At 46.8% G+C, this 15,330-nt stretch overlaps 1 protein-coding gene across 2 annotated transcripts in view; it reads right to left on the reverse strand.

The window, feature by feature from the left end:
- Positions 1–15,330, reverse strand: part of MPI (mannose phosphate isomerase) — a 36,928-nt gene that overhangs the window by 17,359 nt on the left and 4,239 nt on the right. For both annotated transcript variants that reach the window (XM_069765704.1, XM_069765702.1), the window contains exon 2: positions 4,026–4,153. Coding sequence is in view for 1 of the 2 variants with exons in the window: in XM_069765702.1 (XP_069621803.1) it covers positions 4,026–4,153 (128 nt within the window). In the remaining variant the exon portion in view is untranslated. The remainder of the gene's footprint in view (positions 1–4,025; positions 4,154–15,330) is intronic.

Genomic DNA, 15,330 nt, shown 5'->3' on the forward strand with positions numbered 1-15,330 from the left:
ACTGTATGGTTGGAGGAGTTGATCAGAGAGATCAACCCCCCCCATGCTTTTGTTGTAGCCCAGTACACAGTCCGGTTTGCAGACCTGTGTAGAGGTACCCCGTACAGTGCTGAGGGCTCTGCCATCACCATGTATGGTGGTCAAGAGAAGGACATCCCTCTTGTCCTTGTACTTGACCACCAGCAGGTGGTCGCTACATTGGGCCTTGCTCTCACCTTTTCTGAGCATCTGCCGAAGTAGCGTCTTTGGGAGGCCTCTCTGATTTTTGCGCACAGTACCGCAGGCTGCGGTACCTCGCGCAGAGAGGGATTTGTAGAGTGGGATGCTGGTATAAAAGTTATCAGTATAGAGGTGATAACCTTTATCCAGCAGTGGGTGCACCAAATCCCACACGATCTTCCCACTCACTCCCAGGACAGGAGGACACTCAGGGGGTTCAATCCTGCTGTCCTTCCCTTCATACACTCTAAACCTGTGGATGTACCCTGAGGCACTCTCACACAGCTTGTAGAGTTTGATTCCGTACCTGGCCCTTTTGTTGGGCAGGTATTGACGGAATCCGAGCCGCCCCTTAAAATGGACCAAGGACTCATCCACGCAGATGTCCCTTTTGGGCACGTACACTTCAGAAAACTTTTTGTTGAAGTGTTCGATGACCGGCCGAACTTTGAACAGACGGTCAAAGTTGGGGTCATCTCGTGCGGGACACTGTGCATTATCGGAATAATGCAGGAATTTATGGATGGCCTCAAAACGTCTCCGAACCATGGCCATTCGGAATACTGGAGTGTTATATAAAACATCTACACTCCAATATTGCCGCATTTCTGGCTTCTTCACGATCCCCATGTGGAGGACCAGGCCCCAAAACTGCATCATTTCAACTGCGTCTACAGGAGACCAGTTGGAAAATGATGTACCGGGGTTTTGCTCCAAAAATTGACGAGCATACAAATTAGTTTGCTCCACCATGAGGTTAATAAAATCCTCAGAGAAAAAGACTTTGAAAAAGTCTGTTTCTGTGAGGCCCGTGGTGTCAAACTTGATTCCTGATTCTGCCACAAAATCAGGAATCAGTGGCTCGTAATTTTCGGGGGGCGAGGTCCATGTGGGTTCCGCAGTGGGGAGCGCTGGTTCAGGAGTGGTGGGGGCTGCCTCATCTTCTGTCCTGGGGCGTCTGCGTGGTGGTTCCGCAGGACCCGAGGAGGAAGAGGAGGAGGAGGAGGAGGAAGAGGAGGAGGAGGAGGAAGAGGATGAAGAATCAGAAAAGTGAAGAAAAGTGGGATCCTCTCCCTCGCTATCAGTGTCGGAGGCAAGGAAAGCATATGCCTCCTCCAATGAATAGCGCTGTTGGGACGAACGGGACGAGCGGGACATTTTTGTGTGAATATGGTGATTGGGTGCACTTTATTGATAACTGTATGTGTATGTGTGGGGGGATAGTGATTTGTGCAAACTTATCTGAAAAGAAAATGCTAAAAGGAGAAGAAAAACCTGTAAAAAAAAAAAAAAAGGCAGGCACAAACTCTGATAAGAGAACTGCGTCACTTATCAAAGTTTGGCGGCTGCGGGATGTGTGTACGGAGGTTGCGCAAAAAGGCTGAAGGGAAAAAAGCGAGCGCGAGAGTTGATCGGTGAACTGCGTCACCAATCAACGCTCGGCGGCTGTTAAATGGGCGCACGGAAGGAGGTGCAAAGGGGGGTAAAAAGAGGGGGAAGGGAGATGGGGGTGGAAGTGGGGATTGGGCAGGGATCAGTGATCAAAACGTACGGTTGTAGTCAGGTGGCGCAAAAGGGGGGTGAAAAAAAAAAAAGGAAAACGGCAGGCACAAACTCTGATAAGTGAACTGCGTCACTTATCAAACTTTGGCGGCTGCGGAATGTGTGTACGGAGTTGGCGCAACGGGGGTGAGGGAAAAAAAGCGAGCGCGAGCGTTGATCGGTGAACTGCGTCACCAATCAACGTTCGGCGGCTGTTAAATGGGCGCACGGAAGGAGGTGCAAAGGGGGGTAAAAAGAGGGGGAAGGGAGATGGGGGTGGAAGTGGGGATTGGGCAGGGTTCAGTGATCAAAACGTACGGTTGTAGTCAGGTGGCGCAAAAGGGGGGTGAAAAAAAAAAAAAAGGAAAACGGCAGGCACAAACTCTGATAAGTGAACTGCGTCACTTATCAAACTTCGGCGGCTGCGGAATGTGTGTACGGAGTTGGCGCAACGGGGGTGAGGGAAAAAAGCGAGCGCGAGCGTTGATCGGTGAACTACGTCACCAATCAACGTTCGGCGGCTGTTAAATGGGCGCACGGAAGGAGGTGCAAAGGGGGGTAAAAAGAGGGGGAAGGGAGATGGGGGTGGAAGTGGGGATTGGGCAGGGATCAGTGATCAAAACGTACGGTTGTAGTCAGGTGGCGCAAAAGGGGGGTGAAAAAAAAAAAAGGAAAACGGCAGGCACAAACTCTGATAAGTGAACTGCGTCACTTATCAAACTTTGGCGGCTGCGGAATGTGTGTACGGAGTTGGCGCAACGGGGGCGAGGGAAAAAAAGCGAGCGCGAGCGTTGATCGGTGAACTGCGTCACCAATCAACGCTCGGCGGCTACTAAATGTGCGCACGGAGGCGGCACAAATGGGGGTGGAGGGGGTAAAAAGAGGGGGAAGGGGGGATTGGGGTGGATGAACGGGGATTGGGGTGGATGAACGGGGATTGGGCAGGGATCAGGGATAAAACTTACGTTTAGTTGTCTTCTTTCTTTAGCAGGGATTGTGGTGCTACAGGCTGCTGTGGCACCACAATACCCAGCACGGCAGGGAGATCCAGGCACAAAATCCAGCAGGGAGATCCAGCAGTATGACCGCTCTGTAGGAATCCTCAGCTAGAATGAGGACCCTGCAGAGCGGTCATACACAGGTCAGGCAGGTGACACAGACAGGTCACAGAGCGGTCATGCTGCTGCTGTGACCTGTCATTGGTGGGATCGACCATAACATCGATCCCACCAATCAGAGCTTTCCTGGTGACCTGGCTGTGACCTGCCTAGGATCGGATCTGTTCGCGCCATCCTAGGCAGGTCACAGCCAGGTCACCTGCAGGGCACAGAGCGGTCACAGAGTGATCGCCGCTGCGCCCTGTGATTGGCGCGATCGACGATGACATCGATCGCGCCAATCGGCTCCTGCAGGCCCTGCTGGGCCTGCACTGTGTCCTATCCTAGGATCGGTGCTATTAGAGCACCGATCCACGCAGGTTCCGGCAGGGCACAGCGCGGTAATACCGCGCGGTGCCCTGCGATTGGCGCGATCGATGCGATCGGCGATCGCGCCAATCCGGGCTGTTCTTGCCGGTGCCTGGCGTTGCCAGGCACCGGACCTAGGATCGAGTACATCGGTACTCGATCCTAGCCTGTGACCTCATTGTTTCAGCCGCTCCGATTGGCTGAAACAATGAGAATGGCTGTGATTGGCTGTTCAGAATTGAACAGCCAATCACAGCGATCGAGAGGGCGGGTGGGCGGCGACAATGCCCTGGATGCCGAGGCCATCTCCCCCCAGGTGAGATGGCGTCGGAATTTTAATGCGATCACCGCGACTTAAGTCGCGGTATCGCATTAAAGGGCAGGACGTACTATCCCGTCAAGGGTCAGATAGGCCCAGGGCACCTCGACGGGATAGTACGTCCAAGGTCACAGAGGGGTTAATATATTGTCCTAAGGTTCCAAACTGAAGGGCAGATATTAAAGGGGTTGTCTGGTCTAAAATGAAACGTCTGACTGCAGACTTGTGAATCCTTCCAGCTCAAGCGCGGTGAAGATTCACCATTCTCTGCCAGAGTGACTGCAGACTTTTCATTTTAGACCGGATTTTAAGATAGCGTGATATGGAAAGCAAAAACATTACCAAAAAAAAAAACCTTAAGACATTTATTAAAAAATTCATACCAACAATAAGTTAATTATTATCTGATGACATATTCCCTTAACTAAGACTTTATGCATTGATATGCATGTAATGAATTGCTGTCATTTCTTTATTACCTCCGCGTATGGTTTGTTTGGCTCGATTTTCCGCTCAGAGTCACCACTAGCCCATAGTTGAGCTACTTCGCTGTCTCCCCCAAGCTTGCCCCATGCATAGTCTTGCACCGCACAGGACAGAAGAAACACTGCATATGAGGAAAAAAAAAGGACTCAGAATGAGGCAAGCCAAATACTTCCTCACAATGTTATTTAAGAAGGTCAACCTCTCCTTTTTCTTACGGGAATCTGTTACCAGGTTTGTGCTACACCACCCCACAGCAGATAAAGGGACCACCCACTTGACTCTTTTTTTTTTTTATCAGATAGATTTTTATTATCCGCAAAGAATAAACAATCAGAATAATTCTCATGGCAATGTTTCATTAAACATTTACAGATAACTTTTTCCCCCCGACTCAGAGCCCCCCCACCCCGCCCAACCCCAGAGACCTCAGCCAGAGCCACCCCACTTCCCATCATCATACAAACATTTGAATAAACATCCGTTATATTTCCATTGAATACTAGGTTCCCTAAATTCTCATTTATCATCCTAATTCAAGTCCATCCACGGTTGCCACAGCTTGTGGAAGATGTCCAGCTTATTCCTTTTGGTGTAGATACTTTTCTCCAAAGTAAGTATATGCTCCGCTTGCTTAAGAAAGTCTTTTCTTGTTGGAGGTTCCTCTCTAATCCAAAATTTGGCGATCAATTTCCTAGCAATGAATAACAATCGTGCAATAGCTATTTTAAACATGTTGTCCGTAATAATTTCCTCCACATATCCCAATATGCAAGTCAGTGGAACCCTAGGGACACCCACTTGACTCTTGCAGTGACAGCACAAGGGGAATAAAGATTGGGATTACTCAGCCATACAGTCTCCGTGCACAAGAGAAGTTTCCACTGCTCCTCTCATCCCTTATATAACCCTGCAGTAGTTTTGAGTGGTCATAAATGCTGACAGTCCACTTGTGCCATGTTCCCAATAGGAGAACAGTGCACTCTATCATTTCATGGATATTTCACACAACTGGAGTTCAAACACGTCACCAAATAAATGATGAATTTACACAGAATTCCTGCTGCCATTTCTTTTCTCTGCATATTGTTTAGATCCACTGCATGCCAAATCTATTCTAGACATGCTGCAGATTTTCACTCTTCAATATACGTTGGATCCGGCCAGCACCAGTGCCCCTGCACTCCTCCTATGCTGGAGGCAAAGACGCCTGTTTGCAGCATGAGAGAGCACGTAGTTCAGACACAGACCGCTCCAGCCGGAGATTCAGCTGCTTCTGCTGATGTCACGTAAACAGAGCGACTGCTTCTTTTCTGAATTGATCTGTCAAAAGGGTGACTTCGACTTCATACAGATTGAAAGCTGGCTCCCCCAGTTAGGCGTATGTCACATATCCTGATATTTCCAGCGTCATTTTTATAACCAGCAGAGGGAAAGTCCACGGTTGGTGGCTGATCTCAATAATCTGGAAAAGTGGACAGTATCCCAAAAGGTTCCAGGGCTGAGGGCTGATGTAATCCTGGGACACGGGTCCAATATCCATGGCCCCTTAGCAGGCTATTAATATCAACCCACAGCAGTCTGTTTAGCCTTTACTGGTTAGAAATGGAGTGGGAACCTACATCATTTTTTTCTGGGGTCCTCGTAAACTCACTGATAAAGAATAAGCAAACAGCTGTGAGCGGTTATTAATAGCCTAGGAACCATTTGGGATATTGTCCCCTTTCCCAGTTTACTAATATCATCCCCCAGCCGTGGGCTTTCCCTCTGCTGGTTATGAAAATTAAGCAGGCGCCAACACCATCTTTTTTATTTTACACACATTGTACACAGCAGATGCTTTATACAACTCACATGATTATCGCCTGGTCGAGTTGATATCAGTGAGACCAGGCAACAATGATGAGAGCGGTCTTCAGCAGCCAGTGCCTAGAAACAGCGCAAACTGTACCGCTTTTTCCCAGGTGCTGGCATGTGTCACAGTGATGACACATACAATCATGGCCAAAAGTATTGACACCCCTGCAATTCTGTCAGATAATACTCATTTTCTTCCTGAAAATGATTGCAAACACAAATTATTTGGTATTATTATCTTCGTTTACTTTGCCCTAAATGAAAAAACACAAAAGAGAATGAAGCAAAAAGCAAAACATTGATCATTTCACACAAAACTCCAAAAATGGGCCAGACAAAAGTATTGGCACCCTCAGCCTGATACTTAGTTGCACAGCCTTTAGCCAAAATAACTGCGACCAACCGCTTCCGTTAACCATCAATGAGTTTCTTACAATGCTCTGCTGGAATTTTAGACCATTCTTCTTTGGCAAACTGCTCCAGGTCCCTGATATTTGAAGGGTGCCTTCTCCAAACTGCCATTTTTAGATCTCTCCACAGGTGTTCTATGGGATTCAGGTCTGGACTCATTTCTGGCCACCTTAGAAGTCTCCAGTGCTTTCTCTCAAACCATTTTCTAGTGCTTTTTGAAGTGTGTTTTGGGTCATTGTCCTGCTAGAAGACCCATGACCTCTGAGGGAGACCCAGCTTTCTCACACTGGGCCCTACATTATGCTGCAAAACTTGTTGGTAGTCTTCAGACTTCATAATGCCATGCACACGGTCAAGCAGTCCAGTGCCAGAGGCAGCAAAGCAACCCCAAAACATCAGGAAACCTCTGCCACGTTTGACTGTAGGGACCGTGTTCTTTTCTTTGAATGCCTTTTTTTTTTCTCCTGTAAACTCTATGTTGATGCCTTTGCCCAAAAAGCTCTACTTTTGTCCCATCTGACCAGAGAACATTCTTCCAAAACGTTTTAGGCTTTTTCAGGTAAGTCTTGGCAAACTCCAGCCTGGCTTTTTTACGTCTCGGGGTAAGAAGTGGGGTCTTCCTGGGTCTTCTACCATTCAGTCCTTTTTCATTCAGACGCCGACGGATAGTACGGGTTGACACGGTTGTACCCTCGGACTGCAGGGCAGCTTGAACTTGTTTGGATGTTAGTCGAGGTATCCAACATCCGCACAATCTTGCGTTGAAATCTCTTGTCATTTTTTCTTTTCCGTCCACATCTAGGGAGGTTAGCCACAGTGCCATGGGCTTTAAACTTCTTGATGACACTGCGCACGGTAGACACAGGAACATTCAGGTCTTTGGAGATGGACTTGTAGCCTTGAGATTGCTCATGCTTCCTCACAATTTGGTTTCTCAAGTCCTCAGACAGTTCTTTGGTCTTCTTTCTTTTCTCCATGCTCAATGTGGTACACATAAGGACACAGGACAGCGGTTGAGTTAACTTTAATCCATGTCAACTGGCTGCAAGTGTGATTTAGTTATTGCCAACACCTGTTAGGTGCCACAGGTAAGTTACAGGTGCTGTTAATTACACAAATTAGAGAAGCATCACATGATTTTTCGAACGGTGCCAATACTTTTGTCCACCCCCTTTTTTATGTTTGGTTTGGAATTATATCCAATTTGGCTTTAGGACAATTCTTTTTGTGTTTTTTTCATTTAAGACAAATTAAATGAAGATAATACCAAATAATTTGTGTTTGCAATCATTTTCAGGAAGAAAATGAGCATTATCTGACAGAATTGCAGGGGTGTCAATACTTTTGGCCATGACTGTAGATGTCATCCGTGTGTCACCAGTGTGCTGATAGAAAACTGACATATCAACGTGTTTTGCCCATGAACATACACTGATATGTGCACAAACCCATTTATTTGAATGGGTCAACATGTGTAAATGTCTCTGGTAGGTGTGAAAACTGTCACCACACATACTGGCATGTGAAGGAGCCCTTAGGCAGCGAGGAGGTGGCTGTCAATCAGCATTACATCGGCAGCTCCGCCCTGTCAAGAGAGGAGAGTGGAAAAGCTGCTGCTGAACCCCCCAGCAGGAGTGGTCACAGACCACTCCATTCCGGCAAAGAACAGCGTTCAGCACAATTTATTTTTTGCTACAAAGTCTCAGATATCCCCCTTAACCAGCGCAGATCTGAACTGTCAATATTCAGGAGCACGCTGCACCCTCACAAACAGGAATCAGGAGGCATTTCAGCGTTTAAGAACGAAAACCCCTTTAACAGCGATAAAATTCACGATACCTGTGCGAGTTAGTTCTCATCAAAGCTACATTCAGACGACCGTTGCCATTCATCATGTCCTGCTAATTGGAGATGTGATGGGAGTCCAGAGGTGTATCTAGGTGTTCTGGCTCCTGAGGCAAGAATTCAGTTTGCCCGGCCCACAAGCACATATGCAATTTGCACTTCGTAATGTGCAGATGAGCTGCTCTCCCTAATGCTCTCAATGTTCAGTAAAAAACAGAAAAGCTCGTTTTCACATGATCGTAAGATTGAAAATCGCATATGAGTGAAGTTGCCTTGTAATGACTGCTGGAATGAGCAAGAAGAGCTGAATCCTGACAGTGAGTATATTACACTGTTAGGATCGGCATGCTACAGGGCTTCATTGTATAATTTGAGATGGGCAAATTTGCTTGGGTTCCCTCTAAGGCTACTTTCACACTAGCGTCGGATTCGGCCCGTCGCATTGCGTCGGGCCGAGATTCCGACGCTAGCGTTTGTTGTGCCGCACAACGGGTGCAGCGGATGCATTTCTCCGGCGCATCCGCTGCCCCATTGTAAGGTGCGGGGAGGTGGGGGCAGAGTTCCGGCCACGCATGCGCGGTCAGAAAAAGCAGTCCGTCGGCTGCAAAAAAACGTTACATTTAACGTTTTTTGCTCCCGGCGGTCCGCCACAACACGGTGCAACCGTCGCAAGACGGTTGCGACGTGTGTCAATACGTCGCACTGCGTCGGTAATGTAAGTCTATGGGGCAAAAACGCATCCTGCAAACAACTTGGCAGGATGCGTTTTTTCCCCTAAACGACGCATTGCGACGTATTAAAAAAACGCCAGTGTGAAAGTAGTCTTATTCGGCAAACTATAGGGCTCACCAAGTAAGCTAGAGAGGGAACCCAACTTCCTGGATCGCGCCGAAGCTGCATGTGTTGCGGCTGTGTGACATAGATGTGTCGTGCCTGTCGCACAGCGGCGACACATGCAGCTGCGGCGCTGATTGGCCAGCGTGATCCAGGAAACTGGGTTCCTTCTGCAGCTTACTCGGCAAGCGCTATAGCTTACCAAATAAGAGGGAACCCGAGCAAATTCGCTCAACTTTAATTATAATTAACCCCTTCACCCCCGGAGCTTTTTCCGTTTTTCGCTCCCCTCCTTCCCAGAGCCATAACTTTTTTATTTTTCCGTCAATATGGCCATGTGAGGGCTTATTTTTTGCAGACGAGATGTACTTTTGAACAACATCATTGGTTTTACCATGCCGTGTAACAGAAAATGGGAAAAAAATTCCAAGTGTGATGAAATTGCAAAAAAAGTGCAATATCACACTTGTTTTTTGTTTGGCTTTTTTGCTAGGTTCACCAAATGCTAAAACTGACTTGCCATTATGATTCTCCAGGTCATTACGAGTTCATAGACACCTAACATGTCTAGGTTATTTTTTATCTAAGTGGTGGAAAAAAATTCCAAAGTTTGCTTTAAAAAAAAAAAAAAAAAATTTGCACGGTTTTCTGATACCCGTAGCGTCTCCAATTATCGTGATCTGGGGTCAGGTGAGGGCTTATTTTTTGCGTGCCGAGATGACGTTTTTAATGATACAATTTTGGTGCAGATACGTTCTTTTGATCGCCCGTTATTGCATTTTAATGCAATGTTGCGGCGACCAAAAAAAGTTTTGATTTTTTTTTTCGCTACGCCATTTAGCGATCAGGTTAATCCTTTGTTTTTATTGATAGATCGGGCGATTCTGAACGCGGCGATACCAAATATGTGTATTTTTGATTTTTTTTTTTATTGTTTTATTTTGATTGGGGCGAAAGGGGGGTGATTTGAACTTTTATATATTTTTTATTTTTTTTATATTTTTAAACACTTTTTTTTTTTTGGCATGCTTCAATACCCGCCATAGGAGGCTAGAAGCATGCACTACACAATCGGCTCTGCTACATAGAGGTGAAGTACAGATCACCTCTATGTAGCAGAAAGGCAGGTGTACTTTGAACGCCGACCACAGGGTGGCGATCAAAGCAATCGGCCATCAACAACCATAGAGGTCTCAAGGAGACCTCTGGTTGTTATGGCAATGCACCGCTGACCCCCGATCATGTGATGGGGGTCAGGGGTGCGAAGAAATCCGGCCGCGCGGCCGGGAGCGCTAGTTAAATGCCGCTGTCAGCGCTTGACGGCGGCATTTAACTAGTTAATGGGCGCAGGTGGATCGCGATTCCGCTCGCGCTCATTGCGCACACATGTCAGCTGTACAAAACAGCTGACATGTCGCGGCTTTGAGGTGGGCTCACCGCTGCAGCCCACCTCAAAGCAGGGATCTGCCAGCTGACGTACTATTCCGTCAGCTGGCAGAAAGGGGTTAAAGGGTGCATCCAGGTTTGAGATAAAAGACTGCAGTCACTATAGGTGTGCCCACTCACTTTTCTCCCTCACACTATTCTTCTCAATAGTCTCCTCACACATTTATACTCTCACTCTCCATACTGCAACCTCACACATCCCCCAGCTACCCATACTGTGTCTGCACCCATCCCATCACTCTCTATCCCCATACAGAGTCTGCACCCATCCCCCCATCGCTCCTCATATCATGTCTTCAAATTTCTCCCGTTCCTCATATTGTGTCTGCACCTGTCCCTTCTTTGCTCCTTAAAGGGACACTGTCACCTGAATTTGGAGGGAACAATCTTCAGCCATGGAGGGGGGGTTTTTGTGTTTTTGATTCACCCTTTCCTTACCGGCTGGCTGCATGCTGGCTGCAATATTGGATTGAAGTTCATTCTCTGTCCTCCATAGTACACGCCTGTGTAAGGCAAGATTGCACCTTGTGCAGGCATGTACTACGGAGGACAGAGAATGAACTTCAATCCAATATTGCAGCCAGCATGCAGCCAGCGGGTAAGGAAATCACTAAATCTCCTCCAAACAGTAAATGCACACAGAATTTCCCCCAGCCCTGCTACACTAAATCTCCTACCACACACAGTAAATATCCCCACACAATCCAGTAAATACCCCTCCCGTTACATTCAATCTTCAGTGTCTTCAGCTCCACTAGTGTGGAGCACTTACCATCCATGTGAGCCAGCGAGTGACAGCAGCAGCATAATCACATGACCTGATCACGCTCCTGACGCTGCTCTGACCCGGCGGTCAGAGCTTCAATTGGAGACGCGAGTACAATTGATCACTGGGAGTCTGATGTCAGCCGGCTCAGAGAACTGCTGCCTCCCAGTCCGTGGCGTGACAAAATGCTGCTCAGTGCACCGTCCACCTGCAGTCCATTCTACATTTCTTCCTTTCAGTAAATGGAAACTTAAAACACATCATGCAAAGAGTTTGTATGTTCTCCCCGTGTTTGTGTGGGTTTCCTCCGGGCACTCCGGTTTCCTCCCACATTCCAAAGACATACTGATAGGGAATTTAGATTGTGAGCCCCAATGGGGACAGCGATGATAATGTGTGCAACCTGTAAAGCGCTGCGGAATATGTTAGCGCTATATAAAAATAAAGATTATTATTTTATTATTATGACCTAATGCAACTCAATCAACTACTGGGCTTGTCACAACGGTTCAGCATCAGTAAGAGCCAGCAGCTTGGCATTAGGACAGGAGCACAAGGCCGCTGAGCTTAGTCTAGAGGTGACATACTGACAGCAAGCAGAAATCCTGTAAACGGACGAGAATCGAAACAATGAGAAGCTTTATGTACTAAAGACAGACGTCTGTTGGTGGGGCACATTGTCACCTGTTTCACACTAGGCGTGGATTTGGGGGGGGATCTTTCATCTGATTTAGATTTGCGAATTTCCACGTTTTTTCTTTGATGAGAAGCAGTAGTCATCTCCTTCACAGGCAGAATTAGATAAAATTTGGCACAAGTCTAATACAGTTATCTGCACACCATGGATAGATCCAGGTAAATGTAGCGAAATCTGCAATTAACTGCGGTGGTCATATACATAAGCTGAACCACTGCAGAGCAGCCTGCTGGGCATGTTACAGCCACTACTCACAGGCCGTGGGATATTATTTATTGTTGTTTGGAGTTGCTGTGTGATGTGAGGTCTCTTTTCATTGCATAAGTCATCATTAGAACTACAATTATACATCACTGCAAAGTTCCTGGCAGCTGAGCTTCAACTCCTGACTCATCTGCTCCTCTCCTCCTGCCAGGGTCTTTGCAGTGATGTAGAATTGTAGTTCCAATGATGACTCATCAAGGGAAAAATAGACTTGGAAGAATTCAGCTAGTCCGTTTTAATCTGTGATGCCCTAGACTTAATGAAAAGAGAAGAAGTGTTAACAGAGTAGAAAGGCAAAATTAATTCTATGTACACAGTGTTGTAGAATAAGAAGATTGCACTATATTAAGAGGCTAAACGATTGATGGAAGTACTTCTATAAGAGGGAACCTCTTGGGACATCACTAGAGATCTCTGGCAAAATGCATCAGCCATAGGTACTATTCACACACCACCATAGCATACGTGTACTCCAGGGTTCGGAGGAATACTTGACAACTACATATCCGGGCCCTCCCAGATAATAATCTTTTCCAGGCTCTGATAAGAAAAGTCAAACGTGAACTCTATTGAGCCTTTATGCAAGAAGCAAACAGCGGGCTGGCAGACATGAGGATTTCTCCAAGGATGAAGTGAAGGTGTGTTCTTCTGGCTCCCATAGAAAGATGACAAACACTGCCAATACCACGAGCAGCCACCGCCATACTATCTGAAGCTTCCCGGAGGCTTCAAGAGAACCTCACTGGATTGTTTCATTGTACAGCGAGTCCCTCCACCAATTATTCTGAACCAGTGTTTCTTGGTCTTCTGTCCCCTCTGTTCCATAGTTATACCCCTTGGTAATAATGATGCAAATATTTTCTTTACTGGGCTTTTCTGTGGGCAGGTGCTTTTACTCCTCGGATACAAGACAAACCCATACAAGCACTGATGGTTGGGAGGGGGGGAATATCATCTTTATTACTGGGGACATAACTTTGGAATAGAGGGACACAAAGGAAAAAAAAAAGATTCTGTATCAGTGAGACTGAAGAATTGGAGGGGGTGCTCGGATAAAATAGTGGACGAAATGTACCCAGCATGCTTCACTGCGGCGGCTCCGCTTACTTTTGTAGAATCAGGGTAATTTTAGGTTTATGACCACCACAGTAAGAAGATTTTGCCAAATTGACCTGGATCGACCCCATGGTCTGCGGATAAATGTCTTGGTCATGTGACAAAGTTAAACTAGGGCGATCCCTACTACACCAAAACCGTGAAGAATGAGCAACACCATAGTCCGCCGCTGATACACCCAGAAAGAGGCCAATGAGAACGGAACATCCCAGAAAACATAGGGGTCATACCGAGACATGGGCTAGGAAGAAAAAAAAAAAAGGGGTTTAACCCCTTAATCCCATATGACGTACTATCCCGTCCAGGTGACCTGGGACTTAATTCCCATGGACGGGATAGTACGTCATATGCGATCGGCCGCGCTCACGGGGGGAGCGCGGCCGATCGCGGCCGGGTGTCAGCTGCCTATCGCAGCTGACATCCGGCACTATGTGCCAGGAGCGGTCACGGACCGCTCCCGGCACATTAACCCCCGGCACACCGCGATCAAAGATGATCGCGGTGTGCCGGCGGTGCAGGGAAGCATCGCGCAGGGAGGGGGCTCCCTGCGGGCTTCCCTGAGACGATCGGTACACGGTGATGTGCTCACCGTGTACCGAGCGTCTTCTCCCTGCAGTCCCCGGATCCAAAATGGCCGCCGGGCTGCATCCGGGTCCTGCAGGGAGCACTTCCGGGTCAGGATCAGGCTGCAGCTGCAGCTCTAATCCTGCCCGGCTGTATGTCAGATCACCGATCTGATAGAGTGCTGTGCACACTGTCAGATCGGTGATCTGTGATGTCCCCCCCTGGGACAAAGTGAAAAAGTAAAAAAAAAAATTTCCACACTTGTAAAAAAAAAAATAAAAAAAAAATTCCTAAATAAAGCAGAAAAAAAAAAATATTATTCCCATAAATACATTTCTTTACATAAAAAAAAAACAAAAAAACAATAAAAGTACACATATTTAGTATCGCCGCGTCCGTAACGACCCGACCTATAAAACTGGCCCACTAGTTAACCCCTTCAGTGAACACCGTAAGAAAAAAAAAAAAAAAACGAGCCAAAAAACAACGCTTTATTATCATAACGCTGAACAAAGAGTGGAATAACACGCGATCAAAAAGACGGATATAAATAACCATGTTACCTCTGAAAACGTCATCTTGTCCCGCAAAAAACGAGCCGCCATATAGCATCATAACCAAAAAAATAAAAAAGTTATAGTCCTCTGAATAAAGCGATGCCAAAATAATTATTTTTTCTATAAAATAGCTTTTATCGTATAAAAGCGCCAAAACATAAAAAAAATGATATAAATGAGGTGTCGCTGTAATCGTACTGACCCGAAGAATAAAACTGCTTCATCAATTTTACCAAACGCGGAACGGTATAAACGCCTCCCCCAAAAGAAATTCATGAATAGCTGGTTTTTGGTCATTCTGCCTCACAAAAAAATCGGAATAAAAAGCGATCAAAAACTGTCACGTGTCCGAAAATGTAACCGATAAAAACGTCAACTCGTCCCGCAAAAAACAAGACCTCACATGACTCTGTGGACCAAAATATGGAAAAATTATAGGTCTCAAAATGTGGAGACGCAAAAACTTTTTTGCTATAAAAAGCGTCTTTTAGTGTGTGACGGCTGCCAATCATAAAAATCCGCTAAAAAACTCGCTATAAAAGTAAATCAAACCCCCCTTCATCACCCCCTTAGTTAGGCTAGGTTCACATTGCGTTAATGGGTTAACGCTAACGGACAGCGTTGCACGGCGAAAATGTCACAATTAACGCCGTGCAACGGGTCCGTTAGCACACCCATTGACAGCAATGTGATTTTCAGGTGTAGCGCATCGCTAGAGCGTGCCATTTTCGGCTCGCGCTAGCAAGGTGCCATTCTTTTGTGGCGCGCCTCAGACGCTGCTTGCAGCGTCCGCGGCGCGCCCGAGGTCCGATCCCCGATCTTCCAGAGCGGGGACGTTAACGCGACCACTAAACACGACACCTAAAAAGACATTGTGTTAGCGCAATCCGCTAGCGCTAAACGGATTTCCCTAACGCAATGTGAACCTAGCCTTAGGGAAAAAT

This window comes from Ranitomeya imitator, chromosome 4, assembly GCF_032444005.1.
Source record: "Ranitomeya imitator isolate aRanImi1 chromosome 4, aRanImi1.pri, whole genome shotgun sequence".
Taxonomy (NCBI): domain Eukaryota; kingdom Metazoa; phylum Chordata; class Amphibia; order Anura; family Dendrobatidae; genus Ranitomeya; species Ranitomeya imitator.